Consider the following 27,947-nt stretch of genomic DNA (forward strand, 5'->3'; position numbering starts at 1 on the left):
TATAATTAAAAGTTTAACGTCTTCTCTTTTCGGGGAGGCCTTCCCAACCACCCCACCTAAGGTGCTTAACTTGCCCCATTATTAATTAGCATAGCACCCTACTTTCTTCATGAAACTTAGTCAATGTCACTTTATATATTTCCTAGTTAATTTTTCTCTGGTAGAATTTAGTTTATAAATAAAAATTGTTTGTCTTGTTCACTGCTTACCTACTAGGTTGTCTCTGGCACCCAAAGGTGCTTAAATCTTTGTTGACTGAAAGAACAGATGGTTAGAGGGGACAGTTAATGGGCAAAAGCACAGTTTTGGGGCAAGAACTGACAAAGAATTACATTTGTAACAGCACCCTCCCCAAAGATACCAGAAAAGGGAGATTCAACTATCAACCCCTGGGCCTTTGCAGCCAGCTAACTTGGAGTTTAGCTATTTCTCCAATTGTCTGAGAAAAATAAACTAGATTCACAATTGTTGTTAGTCACAAACCTTTTCTTTGAGTGAAAATAATACAATATGTAAAACATAATAGCCAAAATCAGATTTATTACTATAGTTTAGTTTCAAAAAAAAATAAAATAAAAAAATCATCCAGTGGTTATGATGAATCTAGGAAAACCTGTCCCAGCAAGGCCAACTTGGATGTAAAAGGCTGACTAGGGCAGCTGAGAAGTGAGATTTTCTGCTTGCCAACTTTCTTCTCCCTTGCCTGGTCATGGTTTTCAGGTGAGGAGAAGGTTCCTGGCCTTTCTGGGGGTTCCCAGCGCCCTGAATTCATCCTCTTTTTCCGAAATCTTGACCTATTCCGTTTGAGAGAGTAGAATTCTCTCATCAAGTCTTCCACTTCCCACTGCTCCTCCTTCAGCCTCCGGCAGCAGTGCAGGGCAGCGGGGTCAATGGGGTGGGCTTCTGTGTTGAAGATGTAGCCTCCAGCCCCCAGGATGCACTCCCCATAGGGGGTTATCACAGCATCAAAGGTGGAGCCATTGTTGTGGATGAAGTTGGTGGGGTCAAACAGAAGGTAGAGGTATTTCACAGTCTCAGCCAGGAAGAAGGACTCCATGCGGTTGTCTAGTTTGTGGTCTCGAAGATCTTTGATCTGCCACGTGGGAGAAGGAAGCAAGTCAGACAGCATCACAGTTTGGCAGTAAGGGTCATGGGACCCTCTTTAAGAATTCCTACTGGGCCACTAAGCAGCTGAGAGCCTTTACGTGACTCACTTAGCTTTTCCAAGCTGCCCACTCCTCTCACCTGGATTATCACAATAGCTTCCAACTTCTCCCCGCTTCCATCCTTACCCTACAGTATACTTGTATCATGAGTCTTACCTGTGACTCCTCTTTTCATAACCCTCTGCTGATACCTCACTTCATGCAGGTTAAAAACCCAAGCCTTACCATGGCTACCAGGTCCTTCATGTTAGGTATGAGATTTAATAAAAAAATACTCTTGGTCTGGGGTTGTAGCTCAATGGTAGAGACTTGACTCGCATGTGTGAGGCACTGGGTTCAATCGTTAGCACCACATAAAAATAAATAAAATAAGGATATAGTGTCCATCTACAATTAAAAAAAATATTTTTTAAAAAATACTCTTCCCACTAGGTTTAACTAGCTCCCTTACTTCCTTCAAGTCTGCTCAGATGCTGCCTCCCTGGAAAGGTCTCTCTCCCATGTTCTTACATGACAGAATAATCTCTAATGTCCTATATCCTGCCCTGGCATAATATCTCATTGTTAAAATGTCTCATCATTTACTTAGATCTTCCCTTGTTGGGCATCACCGTGGGTACCAAGTTTTTGCTATTGTCAATAACAAAGAGACTATTTTAGAAAATTTCAATGAGTTTACAGTCATAGATGAGTAAGATGACTTGCTATGAACATATTTTTTTAGCTTCTCAGAATTAGCGATGTATTTAAACAAAACTCTTTTTTTTTTTTTCTTTTTGATACCAGGGATTGAACTTTGGGGCACTCAACCACTGAGCAACATCCCCAGCCCTATTTTGTATTTTTATTTAGAGACAGGGTCTCTCCCTGAGTTGCTTAGGGCCTTGTTATGTTGCTGGGGCTGGCTTTGAACTCATGATCCTCCTGCCTCAGTTTCCCAAGCTACTGGGATTACAGGCATGTGTCACTGTGCCTGGCTAAACAAAATTTAATTCTCAGTGGACAATAATCTTACGCAAAAAACCTGACTCTAGGGATATATGCACCAAGACTTATTTTCTTGCCCTGTTTGACAAGATCAGATGCCTTTTCCCATCATGCACCCTGGAAGACCTCCAAGAGGCTTATTTACATGGAAATAAGGCTAACATTTCTAAGAAAACCCCAATGGGCTTATTTCTGGTTTTTCACAAAACAACACTATGGAAACCAAAACATATCACTGTTTTATTTTCTCCCTAAGCATACAGACCTTCTCTTTCAAAATGGGAATCCACATTTTACTTACAGAATATAATTACATTATAAATTTTGCCCAAAAATATATATATGTGCACTTTTCAATCCTATAGCTTCACACAAACTCTGTATACTTTTCAGGGAATTTTCTCCAGACTATTTTCCTAAACATTTAACTTTATGTGTCTGTAATGATTGTTTGGGTCCTATAAGGATATGTGACCCAGCTCTCAACCTTGACCCTTTTAATCCATTCTCCATACAGCAGTCAGAGCAATAGTTCTAAAATGCCAATCTAATCATGGCCCTGCTCCTACCAAGGCTCCTTCCAAACTGACCCAAATACAAATTCTTTCCCATGGCTCGTGTAAGGTCTGCTGTGATATGGTCCATGTCTTCCTTTGGGACCTTCTATGGACCCACTTTCCTCCTTGTTCACTCCACTCTAGCCAACATTGGCCTTAGTGTCTCACAGATATGTTCACTGTTTTACCTACTAAAATGCAAGCTCCATAGGAGTAGGAGCTAGTCCTTCTGCATCACTATGACCCTAGGGCCTAGTAAAAGATACCCAATAAGTATCTGTGAGATCAGCAGGCTTGTTTTGTTAAATGGCCCCAGGTTTGGATACAGAGCTATGAGAGTATGGATTTTCCTTCTTAAAGTCCATTTTATAAACTCTCTCAGAAAACTTTCCAGGAAGTCCAGCACAATATTACACTCCTGTAATCCCAGAGACTCAGGAGGCTGACATAGGAGGGTCACAAGTTCAAAGCCAGTCTTGGCAACTTAGTGAGGCCCTAAGCAACTTAGTGAGACTCCCGTCTCAAAATAAAAAATAAAAAGGTCTGGGGATGTGAATAAGCGCCACTGGGTTCAATCCCGAGTACAAAAAAAAAAAAGAAAAGAAAAAGAAAACTTTCCAAGAAACTCACATTACAAAGTAACCTATTCAGACAGGCAAGGATCTCTGGTGCAGAGGGGGTACAGAGGGAATGCCAAGGGCAGAGGGTCAAGGCCTCTGGTAACCAATCTTGGCTCCACCTCTACTAACTGCATGATTATTAGCAAGGCTCTTAGCTCCTCTGTTCACTAGTTTATGTCCATCTTTAAGGTCCCCTCCAGTACTAATGTTCCAGCACTCCCAAAGCTTCACCCTTAAAGAGGCTCTATAGCAGCAAGAGGAAATATTTCCCAATTGTTGGGCTCAGGAAGCACTTACTGTTGCAAATCCGCACTCCACCTTGCTGATTTTTTCAATGGACTCCACAGCATCTCTCCCAAGTTCTAAGAGGGTAGGATCTCCCGTGGCACGATACAGGTACATTGCACTCTCAATGAGCTCTGTAAAGTCCAAAGCAGAACTTCCTCACCCAGTAGCTGAGCAGGCATGGCTTGGGGCCCACTCAGGAAAGGCAGTAGAGGATTACTCCTCTCTCTTTGTATATAAGGCCCCAACTAAGAGCAACATGGGATATCTACTGAGAGCTTATACTCCCAAAGCTGGAAGCTCAGTGGAGACCAGCAAAGGCTGACCATGGGCTCCCATCCACATAGAGAGTCATATATAACCAGAATATAAAAGAGAATGAAAGTATCTTTTTTTTTTTTTTTTTTTTGGTACTGGGGATTGATCTCAGAGGCACTCGACCACTGAGCCACATCCCCAGCCCTATTTTGTATTTTTAGAGACAGGGTCTCACTGAGTTGCTTAGTGCCTCCCTTTTTGCAGAGGCTGGCTTTGAACCCACAATCCTCTTGCCTCAGCCTCCCGAGTTGCTGGGATCACAGGCATGCGCCACCATACCTGGCTGAAATTATATCTTGATTAAGCTATTTCTTTCTGTTGCTCACAGCCCAACCTAACCCTAAATTTTAAAAGAAGAGTATGAGCCTGTTATTCTGAGGCCCTTGCTAAGTCAAGACAGATAAAAGGATGAAAATTAAAATATTTAAGCACCAACCTCAACCTACCAAAGATGTAGTCCCTGATTCACTGTGCCCAAGGTGACAGTCTTGCCCTATCCGACCTGACAACAGGAGTGTATGTTCAGACAGGAGCTCTATTTTGAGACAGATATTGGCCAACAAAGGATCCATATGAGAATATTTATTCTAGGGGTTGACGGGGTAGAAACTCAGGAAAATGTGTTTATTGTTTTCAGATACCTGAACAACTATTTTAGAAAAGAAAGATTTTACTTTTCACTGAGGATGGCCTCAGTGGGTAGAAACTATAGCTCAATATGCTTTTCTACTTAGTCACCAATTTTTCTTAGAGGAAAGAACTACTTTTCCTCCTCCACCAATATCTCCCTGATCTTCTCCCTTCCTATTTCCTCCTGAGCTCATCAGAACTGCCCACTCCCCAGTTCTCTCATACATTTCCCTCCCCCCCACATGGAGACAACTGCTAATCCAATTGCTTATATTCTACAATATGGATAGGGCACACTTACTGGACAATGAACACTCAGACTGAAAAGACAGTGTTCTCATGAGAGGCCTCCCTTCTGCTTCCAGCACCTGGCTGGATCAGGGCCATTCTTGTTTCCTCTTCCTCACACATGGATCTAAGTAACGCTAGCTATTGCTTTACCTTTCTGTACATCACCCAGACAACTCTGGAGAAGGGTAACTGTCTGACACTTAGATTTGGCCTGTATAGGAGGTTAAGGCCTTCAGAGGCCATTAGGCTGGGCTCTGTGCTTCCACATTGGCGATCATAGGTATGCACCAGAGTGCAATGCATTGGCCAGTCTAGTTACAAGGTTCTATCTTATCTCCCATGTGCTATTGTTTTGGGGAAGGAAGGGCGACTGGCCTGAGGCCCTCCTGGATTCCTGGCAGTGGTGCCATATTTTCCACTGATGCCTTCCTGCCAGCCTGTCCTGCAAATGGAACAGGGTGCGTCTGTATGTAGTGAGCTTCCTGTCCCTGGTGGCAACTAAGAAAAGATTAGATAATAACTTGACAGGGCTACTGCAGGAGGATTTCAATTAGAAGACCTCTCAGATTCCTCTAACCCTAAGATTGCACAAGTTTACATTTTACATTAGGCCCAAACTCTGATAATTTCTTCTATAGGGAATGTTAGATATGATGGATACTTTCTCTTAAAATAATAAATAAATAAATAAAGCCATGGCAACAAATGCATGAGAAACACCAAGGACAGCAACTTCTGAGGATTCCAAAGTGACTGATTTGCCCTTTACAACTGCTGTTTCACTCCTTCTGCACTGTCCCAAGGTCCTACAATAATCACTTTGTTTAGAGGAGGAAGAAACTGGGGCAGAGGAAGGCAGAACGGGAAGAAGCACTAGGAAGTCCTGTTCCATGGCTCAAAGGCAATTCAGGTGGGAAGCACCTAAGATGATGTTAAGGTAACCTGCACTGGGGTGGGAATGACTGTGCTGACTAAGCTTCCTGCCTCTGTCCCCCTTTCCCTCCCTCCTAAGTGTTGACCTTTCCTGTAGTGAATCAGAGGACATTAGAAATGTCAAGAAACTTAAGACAGTGTCCAGTGTGTGTGGTCTCTTCCTTGATCCTGAGCTGCCAAATGAGAGTGGGACAAGACTACATGATACTGAGGTCCATCCCAAAGTTTTACCATTCTGTACTATGGAAGCATAATTTGCCCAACCCACTGATTTGGGAAGTTTGCATGGGCTTCTGAAATCCTGATGGCAGAAGCTCCAAAGGAGACAATCTGGCATTTTCCCTCTCACTATTCCCCTAAGCTTGGAAGAGCCCAGGAGAAACTTGGGTTTAGTCCCAGCTTCTGCACTTAGCCTTGGACAAACCATTTCAGCCTTCTTATGGGTGTCTATACCTGAAAATATGGGGATGAATAATGCCTAGTAGGAAAACCACCCAGAGACGCTGGATCAAATGGGGAAAAAAAAAAATAGCATTGCAAAAGTTTGTGAGGGATTAGGGTGTGAGGAACCAGACCTTACCATGGGCCAGAGATCTACTCACCTGGCCGAAGTGGGTAGCCCTCTCGTTTATCCACTGTGTATCCCTGAGGGATGTTGTAGAATTCTGGGAGTCCCCCAAACTGCTTCCATACAGTGTAGTAGTTGAGGAAGGTCCTCATAGCATTGTCAATGTCCCCAATGAGGCTCTGTGGGAGAGACCTAGTGATCAGGTAGGCAAATGCCAGCCTAAGAACCCATAGACAAAACTCCACATATAACCAAGCTCAGGGAAAAGACACAGTAAAGTCTTTGGGGCAAAAAAAGCCATCAATCAAACCCTGAGTCTGCTGTTGACTATCGTTGTAGTCCTGAGCTAGACAGTTAACTTTTCTGAGCCTCATCTGTAAGATGTAAAATTCAATACTTACCTCATGCATTGTTGGGAAGAACTGAGATTATGTATTAAGTCCCTGAACCTTCACAGTCAATGTTAGCTACCAGCAGTTTTTATTTTGACAGCTGGTTCAAAATTCTGAAGGAAAAGTTTGGCTGTGCTTTCACCCTCACCCCACAGCCCAACAGATGACCATTCTGATTAGTTTCTTATATAACTTTCCAGAGTTTCTTTATGCAAACATAAGCAAAAAATGAGGATGTTATTTTCCCATCACTAAAAATAGCCTAAATTAGGCATACTATTTTACACCTTCCTTTATTTATTTAACAATGTATCCTGATTTTTTCAGGCAAGTACATAGAGAGTGCCCTCCTCATATCTATACAGTTGCATCATATTCTATTTCTTTTTCTTTTTTCAGATGTTGACACACCTTTATTTTATTCATTTATTTATATGCAATGTTGAGAATCTAATTCAGCACCTCACACATGCTAGGCAAGCACTCCACCACTGAATCACAACCCCAGCTCCTCATATTCTATTTCTTAGACCAAAGTGTAATCATTTCCTTATTAATAGCCATTTGGCTTGGTCCAATCTTTTGCCATGTGCTGTAACAATCAATTGCTGCAATAAATACCTCTGTACATATGTCATTTAAAATATATGCAAAGTGCATCTGTAAGATTAATTTTCAAAACTAGGACTGCTGGGTGAGAAGATATGGGAATTTGTAATTTCCCTAGCTATTGCTAAGTAGCTAATATTACTATGAGTTCACAGAAAAATAGCTGATGTTGACATCTCCCTTGGCTGTTTCATAGATAGAACAAACTTGCCATTTCCCAAATAAATCTTGGTTCCCTCCCTTTTCCCCATTTGTCTCCCTACTCCTGCTTCTGTCTCTTCTTACTAAATAGCACCACTGTCTACCCATTACCCTGATCAAAAACTTGGTGGTCATCTTGGGCTCCTCCCTCCTTCCTCACATCCATTCCTCAGTAGCTCTTGCTAATTCCATCTCCAAAACATTGAGACTTGCCCTTATCTCCAGAGCTATCACCTGGTCACAGCATCTCACACTGAATGGGATGAACTCAAAGGCCTCCTCCCTGATCCCACCACTGCCCCTCCTTAATCCAGGCTCACCAAAATAGTCAAGAATAACCATCAGGGCTTCCCCTAGGCTTAGCATAAAGCCAAGATACCTCCCTAGGGCCCTCAAGGTCCTGCACAATCTGGTCACTGCTGACCTTCCAGTGACTAAACTTTTCTTCCCTGGACTGTGGCCATATTGCATTTTTGTTTCTGATAAACACCCAACTCTTTCCTACCTTGTGACCTTTACACATGACCTTTCCTCGTCCTGGAACGTCATGCCCCAACCTGATTTCTTTGCTCTTCAAGTATGAACTTAAGCATCTTTGCTTCAGAGGCACCTATCTAAAGCACATCCCTGTCAGGGATGGTATCCTCTACCTCAGCTTCTTTTTTGTTTCCTACATTGCAAGGTATTACTGTATGTGTGTTTAATTTTTTCTTTGTGTCTACCCCTCACAAACTTCACAAGGACATGGCTGAAAGACAGTAGGCATTCAAATATTTGCTAAGTAAAGCCAGGCACAGTGGTGTATTCCTATAGTCCCAGGTATTGGGGAGGCTGAGATGAGGCGAACATTTCAGCCTAGGAGTTCATGGCCAGCTTGGACAACATAGCAATCCTATCTCATTTTTTAAAAAAATTGCTAAATATAACAAATTTAACATCTTTAAACTACTTTTTTTTCATTTTGTGAAACATTTATTGCCAGCTACTATTTTATCCCCACATACTCCCCATAAAAAATGTAGTCAAGCAAAGGCATTGTGTTGTGTCCATCTACACCTAAAAAATAAATAAATATTTAAAAAAAAGAATCACAGTTTAGCAGTATGAATATTTAACAGTAAAGGCCAACATTATATACAAGTATAATGCATCCATTCAAAATATATGAAGAATAAATCACAGTCTATCTATTCAATGGAATATTTACCGCTGTTTAAAAAATAAAGTAAAACTGATTCATACGTATCAATAAAAAATGATCTACAAGATATAAGTACCAAAGAATATAACGTGTTTCTATCTATTTAAAGAAAAAGGGGGATATAAATGTACACATATTGATGTCTATGGATTTCTGGAAGGATTCATAGAAAACAGAACAGGGGTAGTGGGGTAAGGGCTCAACATTTACTTTTCACCATATTCCCTTGTGTGCTTTTCAAATCACTACCATTTATTGCATTATTATCTGTCTTAAATTAAAAAAAAAATCAAATCCACCTAGTCTATAAACCATTTTGGTACAGGTAATATCTTGGCATACCTAGTGGGTAGATTCAATGCCCTTCCAGCAGCAACTCTATCAGACTGTCAAGAACAACCATGATCAGGCCCACTATCAAGGAAAGATACCTGACAGAACTGCCCACTGGAGAAATGGCTGTTACTGGCTTGGAAAGACACTGCCTACATGACTGTAGCCGGTAAGACATGCAACCTTGAAGTTCAGTTCCTGGCACCTTCATGCTCCCCTTGGAAAATTCAGCTTGGCAGAATTGTGTACCTCTGTAATTCACTCTAGGTTTCTATTTCATCCCCACACACTCCCCATAAAAAATGTAGTCAAGCAACCTAAGGAGCACATTTAATATGTATCAAATGAGCTTGCTTTGTCATTCTACAGAAAAATGACCACCATCTTTGACCATTCCTACCTGAAGACCAGGCCAGTAGGCCTCCAAGGACTGGAAGACCGGCATGGACACAGTTCCCTTGTACATCTGCACCCACAGGTACCAGTCATCGAAGCGGGTGTAATTCCGAATGGCTTTGTTATACTCTGCACCACAGAAAATGGGTGATTAGGAAGACAAAAGGCAGTCTAGACAACGGAAGTGTGGACTTACACTTGGAGAGATCGTATGATGGCTTAGCCTCAATGGGGACAAAGATGCAGTAAGGCAAACAGACTAGAAAGAAGCACAGATTCTAGAGTCAAATATCCAGGCTCAAATTCCAGGTCTGGCTTTACCACAAGCTAGTTGTGACCTTGGGCAAACTTTCGCTGCTTAGCCTCAGTTTTACTATCTGTTAAAACTGGGAAAGAAATGTTACAAACATTGTAGGATTTTCCAGTCATTTATTCACTAAAATATTAAGTACCTACTAGGTGTGCAATGGTAAACAAGACAAAGTCCAGCTCACATGGAGCTGACATCCAGTGGGAAATTGAACTTTTACTCCTTCCCTAGATTGTAAATCCATAAGCCCTGGGACTTTGTTTTGTTCACTGTAGAATCCCCAACACTAAGAGGGTGCATAATAAATATGCACAACAAATATTATCTAAATGAACAAAGTGCCAAATACATATGCAAATATATGAGATAACCTAAAAGACTGATGTAAGGATTAAGTGAAATAGACACGTTCAGAGCATGACACTGTGCTTGGCACATTAATGGTACCCAATAAATACTTGCTGAACAAATGAACAGTAGCTATAGTAGTTATTACTAGGTGCCCAAGAATTCCCCAAGATCATTATTATTAGTGGCTAAGGACCTGGAAGGTAAATGCACTTATTCAGCAGGGAATCATCTCTTAACTTGTCTTATGCAAAGGTCTGGGGGAAACAAAGATGAAAAAGGCATGGGCTCTGTACTGAACAGACTTGTAATTGTTGATGAAAGCTAACTACAGGAAAGATGCTTAAGTCTTTGTATTCTGAGAAAGGGTCAAACTGTTTCATGGGCAAGGTGATATTTAAGCTGGGCTTTGAAGGGTGAATAGAATTTGGAGATATGAGGATAGGAAAAGTATCCAGGCCAAGGAAATAGTATGTATAATGGCCAGGGGATAAGACATCTGGGACATGTATAGAGAACAGCATGGTTCTTGTAAGTAGGCATAAGGAATCAGGCATGGTGTAACCCCAGCAGATCAGGAGGCTGAGGCAGGAGGATCATGAGTTCAAAGCCAGCCTCAGCAACTTAGTGAGGCCCTAATGAAATATAAAAAAGGGCTGGGGATATGGCTCAGTAGTTAAGCACCCCTGGTTTCAATCCCTGAGACAAAAAAAGAAAGAAAGAGAGAGAGAGAGAGACAGAGACAGAGACAAACAGAGAGAGAAAGAGAGAGAGAGAGAGAAAGCAAGCAGGCAGGCATGAGCAGGTGCACCGGGCAGCAAGTGGAAGGTCTAAGTCCACAGTGCCTTCAAGTGCACACTCAGGCATTCTGAATTGATTTTGTAGGCACTTGGGAATAATTAATTGAAAGTTTACAAATAAACCACACATCAATAGGAAAAGACAGGAAAAAGCCCTCTTACCCTGCCCCTTTTACCTAGGAACATGGCCATGAGCTTCTTATCCTGAAGCAGGATGGCTCCTTTCACCAGGTACTCAAAGTAGGAATCCACACCAGCCCCAATGCCTGCGTCCTGGGCCACCCATTTGCCAGTGAGCACATCAATGTGGTTGCCAACCTGGGAGAGAAACACATGGTTCCAAGGGAGGACCTAACACCAAAGAAGGCTATATCTACTCCTGAGTGCCCAGTGAGACGCAAGGTGGGCACCTCAGCGCTTCTTGGAGACACAGAGATTATAGGGGAAGGCGACAAAGCTGAAACATGGCCAGACGTCCTGCACATCTGGACAGTGGAGAGACATCTCATGCACATTTATGAGGATGTAATTATATACACTGGGCAAAAATTAAAAGGAAAAATAATTTGGAGTGTTTATGCCCTGCCCAGAGTGAGTGAGAGATGAGAACTTGCTGTTCTCACAATCTGTGTCAGACTTCAGAGCACTTGGCCTTTGATTCCAGTGTCTAAAGACATGACACATTCTTCATATATTTCCATAAATTAACTCAGGAAGAAAAGGAACTGGATAGCTGGAGGACAGGGGTCAGAGGGAACTTTATCAATGTCACTGGGTACTTTTATTGGATCCTTTGAATTTTTTTTTCTGGGTACCGGGGATTGAACTCAGGAGCACTCAACCTCTGAGCCACATCCCTAGCCCTATTTTATATTTTATTAGAGACAGGGTCGCACTGAGTTGTTTAGCGCCTCAGTAAATTTCTGAGGCTGGCTTTGAACTCACAATCCTCTTGCCTGAACCTCTAGAGCTGCTTGGGATTACAGGCCTGCACCATGGTACCTGGCTGGATCCTTTGAATTTTGAGCCATGTAACTGTAAAATATTTTTAAAATAAATATTAAAAGATTTAAAGGAAGAAATGTGTTTTTCATATAACTCAGATGCTCCTGGAAGTAATAACTTTATCAGATATTCAATTAAAAAGAAATTACTATGTATTCCGCGTTTGGGTCCTCCTGGGGCAGACCCTCAGAAAGGGAGAATGAAAACAGTTGATATGATGTGAGTCCCTGAAAATATCAGCAGAGAAGGAAAGAGAGAGCAAGGGAGTCAGGAAAGGGGATGCAGCCCATAAGGGCTGAACGATGGAGCAAGTTTCCTCATGGGAACTGGAGCTCAGTCCTTCTGGGGAGCTCTGGGATTCAGTGTAGAGCATGTATGTGCCTTGGAGTTATCTCACCCAAAGGCAGGAGGGGTGGAATGGAATGTTTATCCACAAACTTCCATCAGTAGCAGTCACTGGTTGAGAACTGCTCCAGGGTAGCATTAAGTTCCGGTACTTTCAGCCAAGGCAAGCAAAGCAGGCTCCAAGCACCAGTAAAGGCCCGCCAGCAAAGGGACATGGGTGATGGCTGCGTGAAGACAGGTCAATGTGCACAGAAATAAAAAGAATTCACTATGGTCCCAGGGCTGGAGAAATGCTGCCTGTGTTAGACTAAGGCAGTTACTCTAGGTCTCCAGAATGGTACCTTCCTAAGGGATTTGTGAAGTTTAGTCAAATAAACTCCATTTTTCAAGCTGACTTAGCATCAAACTTTTCATAACTTATACTTTAATCACTTTCAAATACAGTCTTTAGAAATCACAATGACTCAGCAAAGCAGACACTAATACATTAACTTACTGCTGAAGTAACTGAGGACCAGAAAGGTTAAACGACTTGCTCAGGGTCACAGAGTTTCAATTTAGCAAGGCCAGGGCTTGAATCTAGTTCTGTCTAAATCCAGTGTTATTTCTTGGATAGCTTTGGCTCAATTATTGTTAGGTTCACTAGAATATCCTGTTAAGGAGCTGAAAACTACGTTAGTAGTCATCTGATCCAAAGTGTGTTAAATTTCCCTGTGTTAAGTGGAATTGGAGGGGAAAGGGAAGTCCTGGGGTCAAATAATTTGGGAAATGTGAAGTCAAATCAGTTACTTTACCCCTGGATTCCATAATCTTCATTCTGCTCATGTTCATTATTACTTTCCCAAAAGAGGGTATCATATTTAAGAATCACATAAAGGAAGAATCACATAAAGAATCATATTTAAGAATCATGTAAAGGAAGAAATGTGTTTTTCATATAACTGGTCAACTTAATTGACCAGGAACCTTTTAAAAAATTTTTTAACAGAGCAATCATTCAATATTTCTTAACATTGGTATTCTAAGAAACACAATTTTACAAATATAGATAGACACTAAAAATAAGAGCTAGATGAGCTGATGATCCATGGCCACTAATTAAGCCAGGGGCATGAAGCATATGGCTCCCTAGAAATCAGAGAAGTTCAAAGGCTTAAGCTTAACACAGCCCCTGCTCCCAGGCAGAAGATATGCTTTCAGGCTGTCTTCCCTTCTGAGCCACAATATGAATGGCAGTTTTGGTCTACTTTTGATGTCCTAAGCCCAAGTCCTGGGCCATTTTCAGGGTTACCCTAATTTTCCTCTGACTTGACTATAACTTGTTGCTCAGAGACCTTGTAAACGGAGGGGTAGGGGGTCTTAAATTGGCAGACTTGACTCACAAAGGAAGGGCAGCAGCAGACCTACCAGCCCGATATCTGACCGGCTCTCCCAGAGGCGCATCAGGGCTACTCTGGCCACGTCTTCAAACACAGGGTCACCAGTGAGGCTGCTCAGGGTGGCAAATTCCACAATGAAGGTCCCGATCCCTGCTGTACAGGTGACAGGGGTCTCCCCAGGGTTCACGCCATGCAGCAGGTTCACCGTTCCATAGGGCATGCCAGTGGGGGTCTGAAAGGCTAAATAATCAGATTTGTGACTCAGACAAGAGCAAGTAGGTAGGGATGGTTTTGATACAGGCCTGAAGCTTGAGACCTCAGCCTGCATTTCCTTCTTTTTCTCCCAGGTGATCTGCTAGCGTATGAATGGGAGAAGGACAAATGTCACAACTGAGGGGCCCTTAGCAGCCACTTACCCCAGATGCTGTCAAACACTGTTCTGCCCCAACCCCGGGGCTCCTGCCTGTGATGCGGGCATGGAGTAAACTGTGCTCAGGCTGCCACACTCCACATATCTCACTTCAGCTACAGCAGATCTACTTTTACTTTATTTATTTATTTTTTCCACTGTGTAGTCCAAGGCCAGGCAGGTAACTCAGTGTAAAACAGGCAAGGTTTAAGCTATAGAGAATAGTGGGGCTTGTGTCACATGGACAAGGGCATGCCCCAATAGAAGCCACTCATAAACTTTTTAAAACACCACTCTGACCAAATGAAACAGGGTCAGTAGGGTCAGTAGATGCTAAGAAGTCCCAAAGGGACCAGTTTGAGATTCCTGCTTAAATAAAAAATTTAGGGACAAAATTATTTTTTAAAAAAAGAAAGAACCGGCTGTGGTAGCACACACCCATAATCCCTGTGACTCAGGAAGCTGAGGCAGGATGATCACAAGTTTAAGGCCAGCCTTGGCAATTCAGTGAGACCCTATCCCAAATTTAAAAATAAAAGGGGATAGAGATATAGCTCAGTGGCAAAGCATCCCTGTGTTCAATCCTCAATCCTCAAAAACAGAAACATAAAACCCACTGATAGAGTCTGACCCTCAAATTTACAGGTGGGGAAAATCACACCTGTAAAGAAGTGATTCAGCCAAAGATCACATGGAAAATCAAACAGAGCTGGGCTGGGAATGCCTGCCCAGACTTCCCCAACAGCTCCAGCCCAATGCTCTGCCCACCCCACCCTGTGCCTTCTGATTCAAGGCAAGAACTTGAAAACCAGCCCAAGGCAGAGATTTCCTCTCCAGGCCAGAAGGTCAAACAACTTCAGAGCAGCAGCCTTGGGTCACCAAACTGTGAACAAAGTTGACAGGGTCCAGCAACTTTGTTATAGACAAGAAACTTGTTTTCTGGCAGGCACAAGCAGCAAGCAGGGAGAATGAGAGTCACAAGCAAAAAGGACCCAAAGAAATATTTTAGAAAAGGAAGGAAGTATTAAAAAGAAAGTAACAAAACCCTTCTTCTTGAGTTGAAGTGTAGATATAGCAGTGCTTTCTTTATAATTACTCAATTTTTTTAATAGGTATATTTCTCAATGCAAAAATTTTTAAATGACAAGGGAAAAAAAAGGCAACAAGGCAGCTTTCTCTAAGGATGAATCACACAGGACATGATGTTTGCGAGGAGACACTCCGGCGGTGAGCCATGGGCCACAAGTGAGACGCAAATCCAGCTCACCCTCTCAAGCATGAGAGGCAAGCAACTGTTGCATGCAAGGGACAAATGAGACGGCCTAGGAGCTGGCGGAAAGAACACTGTGATGTGTTTGGGTGTGAACAGTCCTTAGACTTCTACTACGCCCAGAAAGGAACACAGTGTCCAGCTGACACTGCTGAGCCCAGTGTGGCTGCCCCACTGGACCCAAACACTGAGGCTTGGCCTGCAGCCCTGGACACAGCATAGCCACAAAACAAATCCCTCTCGTTTTAGTGTTTAAGGTTCTCCAAGCACTTTCTGCCATCTGATCTCATTTTGGCCTCCCCGAAATCCAGTGTGGTAGGGAGGCAAGAATGATGACTTCCAGACAGAGGGGAAACTGTACCATGGAGAGGAAGGACAGCCTGGTCAAACTGTTAGCTGGCAGAGCCCATCTAGAACCCATGGCTTCTAACGCTCAGACCATGACTCTTACCCAGAACTCTGTTATTTCAGAAGCATATGGGCCTGGAAGGGGGTGAAAGGGCTGGCTCAAAATAAGGGTTAAAAACCATTTATCAGCCAGGCTGGCCTTAAGCCCATGCCTGCAGACTGTAATGAGGTCAGATCATCCATCCTGAGCCAGAACCCCAGCAAGCCCTTAAAACACTCAGAAAGCTCCTGATTTCTACGGTAGATGCTCAGGAGTAGGGATATAGAGTATTTGAGTAAAAAAACACTAGGACACGAATCAGCATTACCACTCTCATCTCCAACAAGGGAAGTGGGGTGTACTGGACTTCATGTCTCCCCCATCACTGTGTGGTCTTACCTGGGAGGAGTTTTCGGGCTGCCTCCTCGGCCATTCTCAAGAGAGGTCCAGAACAGGGCCATCCGGCCTCCACTTCCACCCCAGCCTTCTTGGACAATAGATGAGCAGACAGGAGTCCTCCTACCACTATAGACGGCACAAAATGCAAGTGTTACAGGACAGAGGACAACTCTTTCTCTTGTGCGAATTAAACCTCACCACTCTGCTGGGGTGAGTCAGATAAAAGGTCCCCACATAAAGTTGTTATCTGAAAGATGTGTGTAAGGATGAATTAAAAATAGACCCTACATACTTTTCCTAGTTACATAGGAAAATTAGATGCCTTGAATCTTGGTGCCAAGTAAAAGAAAGGGGAAATTTTTAAAGAAAAACAAAACAAAACATAAAAACTCCAGTGAAATCTGGTACTCATAGTTTTACAATTTGAAGTCACACTAACTGGATAGTCTAGAAGGAATTAGGGCCACCTAGTCAATGAGTCTATCCTCTAGTCCCACATGTGAAGTTTACAGTTTCTTCTCTTGGTGGGTCACGGAAATAAGGGTCATCTTTTGAAGTTCCTACTATGTACCAAGAACAGTGTACTGTCATCCCTTCTTCAGATGAAGATATTAAGATTCAGATAGGCAAAGTGACTTTGCCTAGGCCACCCATCTAGTAGGATATAAGGCCATGTCTGCCTGATTCCAAAGTCTAAGCTCATTCTACTTTGTCATTCAGTCTCCCAACTGCCTGTTACACCTAGCACAATGAGAAAAAAGTATTTATTATCTTCACTTATCTATTAATTCATTAATTTATCTATTTTGATTTATTATGCAATATTTAGGACTCATGAAAAGACACAAAGGTCTTTTGTGTCTAGAAATATGGCTAAATAGATATAATGAATGACCCTCTGACTAAGCTCTGACATTGAGCTTCAGTCTTCCCCTCCTGACAGAAGGAGAACGGAAGACAAAGGCAGGACCTGGCCAAAGTGGGAGTCAGATAAAAGGTCCCCACATATAGTTGTGATCTGAAAGATGTGTGTAAGGATGAATTAAAAATAGACCCTGCATACCTTTCTTAGTTATACAGGAAAATTAGATGCCTCAAATCTTGGTGCCAAATAAAAGAAAGGGGAAATTTTTAAAGAAAAAACAAACAAACATAAAAACCCCAGTGAAATCTGGTACTCATAGTTTTACAATTTGAAGTCACACTAACTGGATAGTCTAGAAAACTTCAAACCTTTAGCATAATGTGAGTTTTGGTAGGTAGTGACTCCAGCCAAATGGGAGAAATCAACAAAAACTATATCTGGAAGAACCCACATTCATCCCAGGCCTCTAAGAATCCTACAGATAAAGTCTAGGAAATGAACATAGAATGAAATGTAATAAATCAAACTTAAAAATCACAAAATATATAAAGCATTATAAATAACAGCCAGAAGAAATGACAGCAGAACAAGACCCACCAACACTTCATATATTGGAATTATCAGACATAAAACACAAAATAATTGCATGCAATATACTTAAAGAAATAAAGGAGGTTGGAAGACATAAATACACAAATACTAAAAATGACCATTTTATATTTTTAAAAGGACCAAGGTAGGGGAAAGAGGTGTAAAAAAGATGGTGGAATGAGATGGACATCATTACCCTAAGTACATGTATGAATATACAAATGGTGTGAATATTCTTTGTATGCAATCAGAGATATGAAATATTGTGCTCTATATGTATAATACGAATTGTAATGCATTCTGCTGTCATATATAACAAGTTGGAATAAAAAATTTGTTTTAAAAGGACCTAAAAATATAATAATTGAATTAAAAATCACAGGTTAGGTTTAATGGCAGATACTATATAGCTAAAGAGAAAATTAGTGGACTTGAAGACAGACCAAAAAAATTATCCAAAATGCAATATGAAGATACACAATGTTGCCAGATGTGGTAATTTATGCCCTTAATCCCAATGACTAAGGAGACTGAGGCAAGAGGATCACAAGTTTGACCAAAAAAAAAAAAAAAGACAAAATGTTCCCTAAAACATAAAAAAGGACTTGGAAAATATAGTAAAGTATATCTAGTAGGAGTTTCTAAAAAAGATGGAGAGAAAAGGGGAGGGGTATTATTTGAAGAGAAAATAGTTAAAAAATTTCTCAAAGAAACAACAGCAATTCTCAGACTCAAAAATCCCAACAAAGATGATAAAAAGAAATTCACATTTATTTACATCATGCTAACATTGCAAAACACCTAAGAAATAAAAGCTCTTAAAAGCAACCAGAGTCCATATCATATAGATAAAATATGGGTGATAGGTTTGTCATTTCATTGTACTATGTTCTCTACTTTTTATCTATATTTGAAGGTTTTCAAAATTTAAAAAAAATTAAGAAGGGGGAAGTGAAAGTGAAAAAAGAAAAACAGATTATCTAAAACAAAATAATGAGTAGTACTGACAGGTTATTTCTTGATGATGATGAAATCAGGAAAAATGGCTTCAAAGTGCTAAGAGAAAATAACCAGCAAAAATATCCCCTAAAGACCAAACAAAGGCAGGGAAATAAAGACATTTTAATGTATACAGTAGGTGATAAAGTTTGCCAAGGACATGGTTGCACTAATGGGAATTCTAAAGAAAGTATGTTAGAAGATAAGGGATCACAGATGTTAAGTCCTAAGATATGAGAAGGAAAGATGGTGAAAACAGTGATGAACATATGAGAAATCAACTGTAGAGAACAACAATAACAATGTTCAGAGGGTTTAAAACAAAGAACTAGGGGCTGGGGATGTGGCTCAAGCGGTAGCGCGCTCGCCTGGAATGTGTGCGGCCCGGGTTCGATCCTCAGCACCACATACAAACAAAGATGTTGTGTCCGCCGAAAACTAAAAAATAAATACTAAAAAAAAAATTCTCTCTTAAAAAAAAAAAAAAACCCAAAGGACTAAAATATGTAACTATATAGAACAAAGGTCAGGGTGTCCTCAGAATCAGGTTTTATATTATTCTGGGGGAGAACAAAGAGTTTCATTAACTTTATATTTTACCAAGTTATGATTTTTATATTTGCTAGGAACATTATTTAAAAAGTTAGATGTTATGCATAATTTCTAAATTAGTATAAGAAAAAATGGAATGGGGGGAAGTCAATCTATAGAAGGCATGAAAAAGGAGAGAAAAAAAGGAACAGAGAAGATGGGGCAAATAGCACATTCTAGAAAAATGAGTACCAATGCATCAAAAAATACAATAAATGTAAATGGATAAAATTCTTGGGTTAAAAGACTGTTAGAATGGATAAACAAACAAAATATATTATGCTATTTACAAAAAAATGTATCTAATCCTAAAACTACAGAAAGATTGATAGTAAAAGGATATAAAAAGGTACACCAGGCAAATGTCAACCAAAAAAATGTTGGATGATCTTCATTTATAGATGACAAATTGGGCTAAGAAGTTGTAAGATGCAGCAATAAGCAGAGTATCAAACTCAGCTGATTTTTACACCAGGATTTTATACCAGGCAGTCCCATACTTTCTTCTCTTTTTAAAACTTTTATGTATCATATGCACTGCTTCATTGCAGAAAATATACCAAATAAGGAGGAAAAAAACCATAATTCTGTCATCCAGAGGTGACAGCTGTTAAACTAGTAGTTTGGAAGGTCACAGTAGATAAGGGCTGCAGTAGCCTGGCAAGAATCACTGGATGTCTACTTAAAATACTGATTCTAGCACCCAACCCAGAGATCCCAATTCATTAAGTTTAGGTGGGTTCTAAACATGTGAACTTTTTAAAAGGTCCCAAATGGTTTTTATGGGCAGCCAAATTTGGAAATAAATGTCCTTGACATGCACTATCCCATACAATTGTCACTAACCACATGTGACTAAAGATATTTAAATTCATTAAAAGTAAATGAAATTGAGCCGGGGCAGTGGTGCACACCTGTACTCTCAGTGACTCAGGAGGCTGAGGCAGGAGGATTGCAAGTTCCAAGCCAGCCTCAGCAAAAGCGAGGCCTTAAGCAACTCGGTGAGGCCCTGTCTCTAAATAAAATACAAAATAGGGGCTAGGGATGTGGCTCAGTGGTTGAGTGCCCCTGAGTTCAATCCCTGGTACCATAAAAAAAATTTAAAAATTCAAAAAATTAAATGAAATTGAAAACTCAATTTCTCAGTTGCAATAGATACATTTCAAATACACAAAGCCCAGTGGTTAGTGGCTACTGTATCAGAAAACACAGATAGAAAACATCTCCATTGGGCTGGGGTTGTAGCTCAGTGGTAGAGCGCCAGCTTAGCATGTGTGAGGCACTGGGTTCAATTCTCAGCACCACATATAAATAAATAAAAAATAAAGGCCCATCATCAACTAAAAAAATAATTTTTAAAAAAGAAAACATTACTATCAGCACAGGAAGTTCTATTTGACAGAAAATAAGCTCTAAGAAAGGCAGGGATTACTTTTTTTTTTTTTTTTTTGGTATTAGGGATTGAACCCAGAGGTGATTCGCCACTGAGATACATCCCCAACCCTTTTTATTTATTTTAAGGTAGGGTCTCACTAAGTTGCTTAGGGCCTTACTAAATTGCTGAGACTGGCCTTGAACTTCTGATCTTCCCGTCTCAGCCTCCTGAGTTGCTGGGATTATGGCATGCGCCACTATGCCTGGACATAGTACCAAATCAAAGTTACATACGTGATTCTGGTCTATTTCCTTCTAATCTTTTCTCCATTTGCTGCTCATTTTCATGTATGAAACTAAAGAGGGATTCCAAAACATTCTCTACATACAAACCACCACCCTCCAGGAGGCAGAAGAGCTCTATCAGTCACTGGTTTTGGCCAAGTGTCCTGGCCAGGTGGATCCTAAAGATCCTACTTACCACCTCTTGGTTTACATAGAGGCAACTCCATACTCTCTTCTCTTCCAAAGACCCTGAAAGGCAGCCCTCACCTCGAATGTTGGTTTCAAACACGGAGGCATTCACGTCTATATCAAAGTCCACATTGTCCTGGAGCACTTCAACCACTCTTTGAAATTCGGAGACATTCCCCAAAATCTGGAAGGAAACAGAAACTTGATCATGAGACTCTCTCAGGTATGAAGCCACTGAAGATGCTAGATTCAGAATTTGGGATCTTTTTCCCTCCCTCCCTCTCTTTCTTTCTTTCATTTTTGGTACCAGGGATTAAACCCAGGGGTGCTTAACCACTGAGCCATACCCCCAGTACTTTATATTTTTTATTTTGAGACAGAATCTCGCTAAGTTGCTAAGGGCATTGCTAAGTTGCTGAGGCTGGTCTCAAACTTGTGATCCTTCTACCTCAGCCTCTCAACCTACTGGAATTAAAGGCATGTGTCACCAGACCTAGCCAAAATTTGGGATCTTATGCTGGTGTGGCCCTTGCTTATTCAATTAAGACCTCCAGTTTCTGTCCTAAGTCTGGTGACAGAGTAAAGAACAATGAGAGCTAGAAATCACCCAGAAATCTAATATTGAGAGACCAGTTAAGTAAATTCCCAGGTACCAATTCAAGAGCCATTAGATATCCACTTAAATAGATACAACATAAAGAATGCAGATTTAGCAAGGAAGCCTTAGCCTGACAACTGCAGTATGCATCTGTTTTGAACCCTCTCTTGTTACATTCAACCTTGAGGAAAACATTATAGGTTGGTCCCCAAACCTCTCTACCCCCGGAGAAGTTGAAACTCAAGATGCTCACTTTCTCAGCCTCCTTTGCCACTAGAGGTGACTATACTATCCAGTCAGTTCTGACCCTTACAGAGTCCACTGGGGGCATCTTTGAGAAAGCTTGTTTTCTTAATAATAATAGGCAGTCACAGCTGGCATGGCTCTCACTCTGCCTCTGTCTTGAAAGCAGAGATTTCTGGAGACATGGCAGCTAGAGTCCATCCTGAGGCACAGAGTATGAGAATGAAAGCCAATAAATGAATGATGGTAAAGTGGAAAGCTATAGAGAGCCTGGATCTCTAACAATATAGTTGGGTGGCTGACCCAATGCTAGAAATTGCCCCCAGACTTCCTTTTACTTCTTTCTTTAACCCAACAGCCAAATGCAATCTTGGAACCTTTTATTCTGATAACAATATCCTGATTTTCCCTTAAAGAATTACTCCTGGGGCTGGGGATGTGGCTCAAGTGGTAGCACGCTCGCCTGGCATGCACGGGGCGCTAGGTTGATCCTCAGCACCACATAAAAATAAAATAAAGATGTTATGTCCACCGAAAACTAAAAAATAAATATTAAAAAAGTCTCTCTCTCTCTCTCTCTCTCTTAAAAAAAAAAAAAAAAGAATTACTCCTCTCCCACAGTCACTCCTGTGGTATGGGAGAGACTGACCCCATGTCCCCAGCTGTGGAGTGGGTAGGTACCTGACTTGGGCCAGCCACATCACCATATCCCTTAGCAAGGCGATTGGTTCAGTGACAGGCAGGTGATCTAAACCAGCTGAATAAACTCTCAGTCCCTAGAATTCATGGGAGAGGGTTCTTTCCACACAGTTTCCTAACCAAGTGGGATGTGAGTGGAGCTATCCTGCCAGCTTACAGAGAACCTGGAAACACAACAGCAAAGAAGGCAGAGATGAGAGATGGAAAAAAGAGACTCCTAATGACATCATTTTCATGTCTGGGTCCACCTGGGTCTGAGGCCAGGGTGTATGTGGACTTTGCAGTTTAAATCAGTCTGAATTGGGTTTCTATCACTTGCAAACAAAACACTCCTGACCATCCCAGCATTCAAGATCTTCTGTGATTTGGATCCAGCCTTCTTTCTGATCACATCTCTCACAGCTCATCTTCATATAGCCTGCCTTATCTACTTCAGTAAAACTGTACCGTTTCTCGACTTCTTGACTTCAGACATGCTGTTCCCTCTGCAAGAAATCACTTGCTTTTATATCACCCCATTTCTAAGTCCAACCTATCTCTACTTGTCTATATGTCTTTAGGAAGTCTTTAATTCCTCCTCTAACTTCTCCTTCCTTTAAAAGATCCCAAGCACTTTATCCACCCAACTCTTAGGGCATCTATTTATTTACACATGAATAAAATATTTGCATGGGCAAAAGAGTCATTCATTCCTGAATCACCCCACAGCGTCAAACACAGCTCATGATGCAATTACTTGACAAATGTTTGTCATATTGCAGTCAGTGATCTCAAGGCAGAAATCTCACCACTTCCTGCCTTCTACTTAAGAAATTCCATTAGCTTACCCTTGCTCTCAAATTAAAGATCAAAATCCTTAACACGGTGAAGAAAGCTTTGCACCCTCTGGTCTCCATCTGTCCCTCCAGCTTCACTTTATTTCCTCCTTTTCCTCTCCACACCTCAGCCCTATTAGCCTTCCTTCAATTCACTGTACTTGCCATGCTCTCTCCTGCCACAAGGCCTTTGCACAGAGTATTCCCTCCATCTAGAACACTCTTCCTCTCCCACTCCCCCAGCCAATACCTGCTCCTGCTTCACATCTCAACCAAGTGTCATCTCACTTGCTCAGGGAAGTTCTCCCAACCACCTCAATCTAGGTCATGTTATTTTGTTATGATCACTCATAGAACTGTGCACCTTTCCTATAGAGCACTCATCTTAATTTGTAATTATACATTCTTTAAAGGTATTCTTTGATTTTTTTGTTTCCCTTGCTAACATCACAAACACTAGGGACATAGGGGCTATGTGTGTTTAACATCACCAGGATAACTCCAGAGTTCAGCACTGTGCTGGGTACACCACTGGCCCTCAGTAAATAGTTCATAAATGGATAAGCACATAAATTAACATTAAGTGAAAAAATAAGTTAAATTACATCTATGTAGAGTTCACAATCACATAAATACTCAGTATATAAAAATAAGAAAGGTGACAGAGAACCAGAAATAATGATATAGGGGGAAAATTATTAAATCCTTTTTTGTGGCCTTTTTATTCTTTATTTTTTTGTTACTAGGGATTGAACTCAAGGCATTTTACTATTGAGCTACATCCCCAGTTCTTTTTACTCTTTTGAGGCAGGGTCTCGTTAAGTTGTGTAAGGCTGGGCTGGGGTTGTGACTCAGAGGTAGAGTGCTCGCCTAGCATGCGTGAGTACTTTACATGAATTACCTTGGTTAATCCTTTCAACATCTCATGAGGTAAGCACTTTTACTCCTTACAGAGGCAGAGCGCTCACCTAATGTGAGGGCTGTCAGCAAGTGTGAGGCACTGGGTTTGATCCTCAACACCACATAAAGTAAAATAAAGACATTGTGTCCACCTATAACTAAAAACTAAATATTAAAAAAAAAGTTGTTTAGGGCTTTGCTACATTGCTGAGGCTGGCCTCGAACTTGGAATCCTCCAGCCTCAGCCTCCTGAGCTGCTGGGATTATAGGGATGTGCCATCACACCTGGCTTCTTGTAGCCTTTTGAAAGGAAGAGATAGTCAAATCTTGGAGTCATAAAGAATCAAGACCTAGCTCTGCTTTTTAATAGTTGAATATCCTGCGCAAGCCATTTTACCTTTTTTTTTAACGATATCTTTATTTTATTTTATATGGTGTTGAGGATCAAACCCAGTGCCTCACACTTGCTGACAGCCCTCACATTAGGTGAGCACTCTACCTCTGTAAGGAGTAAAAGTGCTTATCTCATGAGGTATTGAAAGGATTAACCAAGGTAATTCATGTAAGGTACTCAGCATAAGCCCTACACATAGCACAGTAACTAGTTTCTGTTATTACCTTACTATCCTTGGACATGGCTGATGAATGTAAACTTGTAAAAACAAGCAGAATGTCAAGGTCTTGTATTCCTCACAGAGTTATACAAGCCTATCATAGGCCCCTATGCATCATAGACCCTCTATAAATGTTTGGTAAATAAATGAACCTGAATAAATTGGAACTCATTCCCTCCATTCTACGTGTGTAGCCAGAGTCTGATAACTCAGAATCAGAGATGAACAGTCCAGGAGAGGAAGTCACTTTTTACCAACAGCCAAAAGAGGAAGGAAATTGGTTGTGCAATGGCGAAGAGGAACACAAATAGACAAGATACTTACCAGCAAGGTGTCCAGAGCATCAATTAATGTCAGAGAAAAACTGTAAAAGGCCAGAAGGAAAGAAATTCAAACACAGATATCTGGCTGTCCCAGAACAGATCCCCCCAAACTGAGTCATGGTGGTACCTCTGCCTATCTCACTTACAACAGGGAAAATTGCTAGGATCCTCAATCTTCTTAATGCATGAAAGAACGTGCTGACATAGCTCAATTGTAATTAAACATCTCCAATATTTTCTGACATTCTTGACTACAATGGGGAGGCAGTATAGGATTGCACCTGAAACCACAAGGTTTTCAGCAATTCTGCATCTAGGAGTTCCCCTCACCCCCGGCCCCAGTGTACATAGGTGTTTAAGAATGTTCATGACAGTACTGTTTAGCACAGTGAAAGGCCAGAGAGAACTCAAGGTCCACCAGTTGAAGAGTGATGAATTAAACTATGATACGGGGGCTGGGGGAATGGTTCAGTTGGTAGAGTGCTTGTCTCACAAGCACAAGGCCCTGGGTTCAATCCCCACCACCAAAAATAAATAAATAAATAAACAAACAAACAAACTGTGGTACAAACAGTACAAAAGTATGAAGTTATCAAAAAGATAAACTAGGAGGTCTATGTGCCAATAAAAAGATACTCAGTGTTGTTAAATAAAAAAGACAATGTACACAACTAGTGTTATAGTATGATTCCATCTGCATTTCAAAATGATGTACTAATAAAAAGCAGATTAGCTGTTGTTGGGGTCAGTGATAGTAGAGGGATTAACTACAAAGGGACACAAGGTAACTTTCTGGGATGACAGCAGCATTCTGTATCTTGACTGTGATGGTGGTTACTACACACTTAAAATGGAGGTGTCCTATTACACGGAAAATACACCATTCAAAAGTTAATTCTAGGGACCAGGACTTTAGCTCAGTGGTAAAGTGCTTGCCTCACATGTATGAGGCACTGGGTTCGATCCTCAGCACCCCATGAAAATAAATAAAGACATTGTGTGTTCATCTATAACTAGATATTTTTTTAAAAGTTAATTCTAAAAAGATACACATGTACACATAAACCAAGAATATTTCTGGAAGGATATACAGGAAAGAAACTGTGGTTGGAGTTCTAAAGTATGAGAGATATTTATTGTTTATGATTTCGTACTTCTTGAATTACTCATTCGTTTGTATTTTCTATGTTCCAACTAAAAAGTGAAAATCAGCACAATTTCTGAGTTTATTAACTTCACTAGTCCTTAGCATAGGAGGGGATATTATCATTTATAAGTATTGGTAAAACAGGATAACAGCATCTAACTCCTAGGAGTATTAAGAGAATTAAATAAGATGACACAGTAAAATGCTTAGCACAGTGTTCGATCAATGTCAGCTTCAGTTAATGCAACAATTCCTCATTCAGCAAGGAACAAGACAGAGAATTCCAGCTCTCAATAGATTTTTATTCTAGTGGAAATGATAAAGACAGACGAGTAGACAAGTGAAAATGACAGTATCAGAGCAGTGCTACAAAGAAAATAGGTGATTTGTAAGAATGTCTTGAACTGGGAGTGGTTAGGGAAGCTGATGTTAAGGAGGTGACATATGGAGCTACACTATCAATGACAAGAAACAGTGATATGAGGAAAATGGGAAAGTGTGTTTCAGTTATTAGAGAGCATCAAATACAGAGGCTGTTAAGTTTTGAGAGACCCACATCCTTTTCTAGACCTGTTTGTCCACCTATAATAAGGGGTTGGGTTTTTTGACTCTTAGAACCCTTCTCCAATATCCTATGACTCCAGAAATTTGCCAGAGTCCTCGAGTCCTCGTAGCTGGTGCCTGCTACCGCTCAGGCTGGGTCCACAGGTCAGGCCTGGCCTGCTGGGGCTAATCCAGGACGTTTCTGCGCTGCTAGAGGTGCTGGTCTGCATTGTGGGGAGTGCAGCCCGGCTGGGAGCTTTCAAGAACCGGTGAAGAGATCATGAAGCCACCAGACCCAGCTGACCCGCCCGCAGGGGACCGGGATTGTCAAACCACGGCCGCCCCAGTGCCCCTCCGCTGGCACTACCTGCCCCAGGTGTCGTGTCCGTCACAGGTGAGAGGTCGCAGCTCGTCGTAGGGAAAGGCATTTTCCAGGTAACTGTCGTAGGCGTGGTAGAACATGGCCTTGACTCGCTCCCTGGTGGCGGGGACCAGAAATAAGGTAGTGGGGTTGGAACAAAAAAGGCGAGAAAAGGGACAAGAAATAGGGCAGGAAGTGGAAATCACTAGCTGATTTCTACCGAAGGCCCACCTAGAGGACCCAAGCAAGTCAGGATAGGGGTCCTGGGATGGAAGGAACGGGAAGGGACACAGTGCGCGCTTCCCATTCCCCTACTATGGAAGGCGAGACCCTGGCCCCCCTCACCTGTAGTGAGCGGAGTCGGGCGCAGTGCCGTCGGGGCCTGGCGCACCATAGTGCAGGGGCAGCAGCGTGCACAGGAGGCCAAGCGGGATGAGCAGCCGGAAAGGCATAGAGCTCCTGTCCTGTCAGTGCCGCCGCAGCAGCTGCAGCCACCGCCACCAGCTCATCCTAGGAGCTGCTTCTGGCGCTTCCGGGTATCAGCGCCACTACGCCTGCGCGCTGGGAAATCAGCCACTCATTTCCGAACTACAAGCCCCAGAATGCAATGGTGGCGGAACCCAGGCAAAGAGCATCTTGGGATATATAGTCTCTGAAGCAGAAAGCAACG

The 27,947-nt window shown here is 41.7% G+C and overlaps 1 protein-coding gene across 1 annotated transcript; it reads right to left on the reverse strand.

Moving 5' to 3' along the window:
- Positions 1-520: 520 nt before the first annotated feature.
- On the reverse strand, positions 521-27,809 carry Edem2 (ER degradation enhancing alpha-mannosidase like protein 2). The gene is made up of 11 exons (XM_027945149.2): positions 27,623-27,809; positions 27,284-27,394; positions 25,228-25,267; positions 21,113-21,218; positions 16,141-16,266; positions 13,703-13,914; positions 11,122-11,263; positions 9,492-9,616; positions 6,390-6,534; positions 3,628-3,749; positions 521-1,093 (listed from the first exon to the last, which is right to left on the reverse strand). Exons 1-11 carry the CDS (start codon positions 27,727-27,729, stop codon positions 593-595), a joined length of 1,737 nt encoding a protein of 578 aa, XP_027800950.2. The 5' UTR covers positions 27,730-27,809; the 3' UTR covers positions 521-592.
- Positions 27,810-27,947: the final 138 nt, after the last annotated feature.

The sequence above is a fragment of the Marmota flaviventris genome, chromosome 2 (genome assembly GCF_047511675.1).
Source record: "Marmota flaviventris isolate mMarFla1 chromosome 2, mMarFla1.hap1, whole genome shotgun sequence".
Lineage (NCBI taxonomy): Eukaryota > Metazoa > Chordata > Mammalia > Rodentia > Sciuridae > Marmota > Marmota flaviventris.

Excerpts from the sequence above, each read along its gene's own strand:
- Edem2 (XM_027945149.2), bottom strand. The coding sequence starts at position 27,729 with ATGCCTTTCCGGCTGCTCATCCCGCTTGGCCTCCTGTGCACGCTGCTG. Across the intron at positions 13,915-16,140 it reads AGCCCGAAAACTCCTCCCAG|CCTTTCAGACCCCCACTGGC; the intron begins GTAAGACCACAC and ends CTGATTATTTAG. Across the intron at positions 9,617-11,121 it reads GCTCATGGCCATGTTCCTAG|AGTATAACAAAGCCATTCGG; the intron begins GTAAAAGGGGCA and ends TCTGTGGTGCAG.